Raw genomic sequence first — 5,051 nt, 5'->3', positions numbered from 1 at the left:
AGCTGTAAGCTAATGATAGTTATATAAGAGCAGATGCATGCTGGTGCAATAAGCTCATTTTACGTCCAATGGATGCGCGATCTGATTAGTTGACTTATCGCAAAAATAATCGGTGACTAGTTGACTATCAAAATAATCGTTTGTGGCAGCCCTAGTCCAGTCAAAATCTACTAAACAGTACAGCAGACTGTTTTGCAAGAACCTGTGGACATGATGACCTCCTTTTAGTACCAACTCTGTTAAAAGATGAGAGGAAATCTTGTCATCCACTTTACAGAAACAGACAGATGGAGAAAGTGACTTCAGAGGGGAAAACTCAGTTGGCCAGTTCAGCTCAGTTTAACTGGCCATCTGTACACACACAACAGCCTCCTGCTGACACGATGACACAAACATTCACTGAACTCACGCACATATCTCCTCTTGCTAAATCACTCCTCAAAAGAGAGGACATGGGTCAGAGTTTGACAGGCTTTGTAAGTAAAGGCATTGTAAAACAATCAGAAACGCACACATGCACCTGCAGCGTGCTGTCCTTGCTGCAACTTACAGCAGGGGTGCTGACCAAATGGGCGACTAACTACCACCCGGGGTAAAATGAAAGAAAAGAGCTGGACGACGGGGATGTTAAGGCAGGGCTAGAGCAGAGGGCTGTGAGAAAGTGGCCCTGTGAGAATGGGATGCCTGTCCCTCCATCTGCTTGTCAGGAGGGGGGCTGGCTCGGCACAAAAGAGGCCTTTGTGGAGGTACAGTGACCTAGGAGAGTGGAGGAGGCATGAGGGAGAGGGAGGTGAGGCACAGCGAAAAGCAGGCAGAGGTTTCCATCGAAAAGACAAGAATTGATATTTGTATTAGAGTACAATATGTTCATATAAGCTGTCTGGATACAAAGGTACCAGTGACCCAATTGATCCTTCATCAGCTGCTGAGATTTCTGAACCTCTGTCAGACCACTTTTCCTTTTCCAGCTAAAGATGTACATCATCAAAAATTAAAACGTAACTTTATTTATACTGCTAAACTGGGGTACAGCTCAACTGCTGAAGGCTGTATTGTGTCGTTTTTATAGGGAAAAAAAAAAAAGTGTGCGATGGTGATGTTTGGGGAGCACTTAATTTTCTCCAGGCTTGACCTCATTAGGAGAGAGCCCATTTTTATTAGATGAATTCTTACTTTGTTTTATCCTCAGCGGCCTTGACGACAGCCATGTGGGCAGCACAGCTACAGCTTAGTTTAATTAAAAGTGAACAATTTGTCAGCAGCTGCTTTTGATAATTAAATCATGATTTATTTTTAATATAAATATTTAATTTCTTTTACATTCTCTCATGTGAGAATTTGATGCATTTCTTTGACATTAAAACTATTTTGACTTTTGGACTATTAACTACAACACAACCTTAGATTAAGGTTATGCAAACAAATAGAGGTGTTTTTCTTGTTTTTGACAAAATCAACGAATTCAGAAAGTCAGCATTGCGTTAATTGAGAATAAAATTAGTTGTTAGTTGTAGCCTGAGTGGGAAGCTTGAGGTGCTCTGCTAAAATCCCTATTATAAAGCTGATGAAGGCACATTTGATTACTTTTGGCTGAATTTGACATAATTTAGGCATAAGAAAAAAATTAAAATGTAGTTTGTGGGGGTTTTTTTAAAGAAGGAATTGACTTCCTTTCATAATTTTGTGATGACTTTTTTTCCATTTTAAGTAAGCACCAAGACAGTGGGCATACATCCAAAACACTTCAGAGAGTCTTTTAAAAGCTTTATTCCATCCACCTCTGTTGCCACCACCAGCTCAGTCTTTCAGGTATTTTTCAGGGTTGCTCAACACTATCATTTCAAACTGAACGTGCTTCCTCTACATATAGACACATGCAGAGAAGGAAGGAAAGAAGGGAGTGGTTTGGTTCTCAGATGAAGTTTGTTTTCTTGAAGACCTGCCCATTTCCAGGAGAACTAGGGAGCGGGTCTCTCTGGGTTGCGCATGAAACTTAATCTGGCAGGAAAAGCCAGAGGTGCTGGTTTCATCTACTCAAAGTGTTGCAACATGCATCACAGGGAAGCGCTCACCGTTATCGTGGTGGCTTCATTGGTCCGTAGCGTATAGCTGTCTGCTGCTTTCTTTGAAAGCATGCATGTGGGTTTGCGTTACAGTGAGAATGTCTTTTCCATTTATTAATGAATGAACAAAAGGATGTAGATGCATAAATATAAGTTGAACTAAATTCCTTTGTTCCTATTGTTTGACATGTGAACCCCCCCCCACATTCTCTTCCTGCTAGCTATCCGTTATTGAGGCTCCCCCTGCCTGGGACGGGTCCTGTGGAGTTCACCACAGGGCTGCGAGACTACAGCGTTCCTTTCCATGAGCCTCAGGGTGACTTTGGAGAGCGCCCTGACTGGGTAGGAGAAAAAACATGAAATCTATAAGATTCTGTATTTCTGTACTGTTTCTGACTATCACTTTTGTTTTATTTCCTTAGGATGTGTTTAAGCTTTGGCATTCAAACCTGAAATACATTTTAATCTTAGGCTTGAATATTCAAAAATGATGGCTGGGCAAAGCTGGAGGCTCATAAATAGTAAAACAGTGGCTCACACGATTTGTCAACACTAGTTTTAATTTGCTGTAACAAGGGGAATAAGAAACAAAGAATACCTTTTTAGTTAATATTAAATACTAATATTAAAATCAGTCAGCAGTAGTAGCTGGTTCATTGTACTTAATCACAATCTGTTTCTTAATAAGTTGCCTACATGTTTGCCCTAGTACCGGGGTCCTCCGGTCGCCTACATCCAGCAGGTGTTGGTGAAGGCAGCAGTGTCTCCATGGGACAACAGCCTGGTGCCGGTGGATGTCTTTCGGTCGCCTCTTGGTCGAGTCTTCAATCTGCTGGAAGAGATCCGCAACCATGTTCACTCTGACAGGTAAGCTTGGGTGCACTGATATGTGACGGTGGTAAATTTGCAGTAACACAATGGGGGGGAAAAAAAAATACTACATTATGAAGTGTAGCAGTGAAGTATAAGGAAGAACTAGAGCAGAGGGCTGTGGAAGGAAAGCTGTGAACCAAAAGCTTCTTTGAATTTAGTCCAAGGGGGGGGGGAGATAAACATCAATGACCTTGAGTTATTGATCTGTTGTAAACTACAAAGTTTATGGTTTGTTCTGTTTGACTAATCTACTGTATCAATGATAGGTCCCAGAACAGTTTGCTTTGCTTTTGTGCTTCTGGTTTCAATTAAATACTTGTTTAACTATTTTTACATTAACGATTTATTGCTGTTCAATACTTTATTAGTTTATTTAAATCTCATTTATTCCAGGAGCATTTGGTATCCGTGAGCTGTACTGCATTGATTTCCTCGTCTTCTGTCACACCTCCTCTTCTCTTGTCTTTACTGCTGTCTCGTTCTTGTCTTGTCAGCTCCGGCATTCGCAGTCTGGAGTCTTTGTGTCTCCAGGTGACAGATCTGTTTCCAGGGTTACGGCGGATGCAGTCGGTGCTGCCAGAGCATGGCTGCCTTCTTGTTTCTCCTGGCAACTACTGGCAGAACCAACGGGAGCTGTTTGACTCGGACCCCGACCCCCTCAAGACCATCCAGAAACATGAACCGAAAGGCTTGCACACCTCAGCGACATTGCGAGGTAGTAATTTGGAAAGCTCTGATTCAGTAGTGGCCTCCCCTCGTGTGTGTGTGTGTGTGTGTGTGTGTGTGCAGTAGGTTCTGTGTACAGTATTGCTAACAAACCATTCCCTTGACAGACCTTTGATCAACAAGCGAGTACATAAATATAACTCAGTTTGGTCTGCTACCATATTCTACTCAGAAAAAGCCCTTGGACATTTTTCTTTTTGAGGTTCTACTCACATTCTAATAATTGTTACTGTAACCAACTGTGTGACTTGTGTGATCACTGCGTACCCTGCCAAGGAGTGGTTAAGTGAATGTGTTCAGACAAAGTCTCTGTCACCGTCCACAGAGCATGTGGTGTCATCCTGAAGCGTGCCCAAGATTAGAGCTTCAGTGCTTCCTTAACTGGTCCTTGTGAAAATCGATGTATTAAGTAATTAACAAATCGTAATACAATAGGACATTGTCATTGTGTCCGAAATGTTCTCACGCCTGTCAGTAGGTGTGGGAGCATTTTTATTTTTTTTTTATTTTGACAAAATCTGAAAGCTCCAGTCCGGCCTGTGTTCTTATTGCTTTTTGCCATGCAATGATCCATGAGATGACTAATTCATTCTGAACTACAGGCATTTTTAAATAGTCTGTCAGAAACTGCCATTGGTGGTCACCATATTGAGTACCTCGTGCCTGTTGTATAGTCTGTTAAAGTGCAGGGGAAAAGAATGTGTTATACTCTGACTGCCTTGTTGAAAGTAGTCTGCCATCATTCAGCATGAGTAATTGTCGGTAGTAGTGAGCAGGGGATTAGTTGTATCAGCCAACTAAGAGGCTTTCGTATTGACAGAGAACAAGCAGTTTCATTCCTTGGGAACTTATTGAATTCTTTTAAAATGCTACCCACTGACATAGTGAACCAAGATTCCCCTTCAGCATTTTGCCACATCTGCCACTTCAAGAGATATTAAAGATATAGTCAGGGACAGCTTGGCTGTCAGATAAAGTTAGACTGATATGCTTGTTCACACTGAGCTGACTCGAGGCTTGTCAGCCTGGTTACATTGGGGATTATATTTCAGCTGCTCTTGCAGGGCAGGGGAGCCCCAAACTCCACCAGGTACCCAGTGTAAAATATATAACTATGAGAGATGGCAGTCAGTGAGGATGAATGTATTTTGAGGTCATTTTGTGAACGTATGGATGGATCTGAGTTTAGTGATTGTGTTCCAGGCTTGCATTCTAATGGCTTAGTTTTTAGTTTTATAGCAGTTGCCATTTTGGTTCCTGAACTTATTTACTCCTTTATAACTTCACCCTCATGTCTGAGACCAGAGCTGATGTATTGATTTGCTTTTCGAGTGAGCTTCAAGTTGCCGTTTAACTTCATTATTGAAACCAGGATGTTGTCACTTAGGG

The 5,051-nt window shown here is 41.8% G+C and overlaps 1 protein-coding gene across 4 annotated transcripts in view; it reads left to right on the top strand.

Moving 5' to 3' along the window:
* scap (SREBF chaperone) overlaps positions 1 to 5,051 on the top strand; it is a 28,908-nt gene that overhangs the window by 3,848 nt on the left and 20,009 nt on the right. For all 4 annotated transcript variants that reach the window (XM_005739227.1, XM_005739226.1, XM_013912437.1 and 1 more), the window contains 3 exons: positions 2,285 to 2,405; positions 2,773 to 2,930; positions 3,431 to 3,651. In XM_005739227.1, the coding sequence (XP_005739284.1) occupies positions 2,285 to 2,405; positions 2,773 to 2,930; positions 3,431 to 3,651 (500 nt within the window). The remainder of the gene's footprint in view (positions 1 to 2,284; positions 2,406 to 2,772; positions 2,931 to 3,430; positions 3,652 to 5,051) is intronic.

The sequence above is a fragment of the Pundamilia nyererei genome, unplaced genomic scaffold (assembly GCF_000239375.1).
Source record: "Pundamilia nyererei isolate P.nyererei 1_Seehausen unplaced genomic scaffold, PunNye1.0 scaffold00090, whole genome shotgun sequence".
Classification (NCBI taxonomy): domain Eukaryota; kingdom Metazoa; phylum Chordata; class Actinopteri; order Cichliformes; family Cichlidae; genus Pundamilia; species Pundamilia nyererei.
This window is presented reverse-complemented; position numbering and strand designations above follow the sequence as displayed.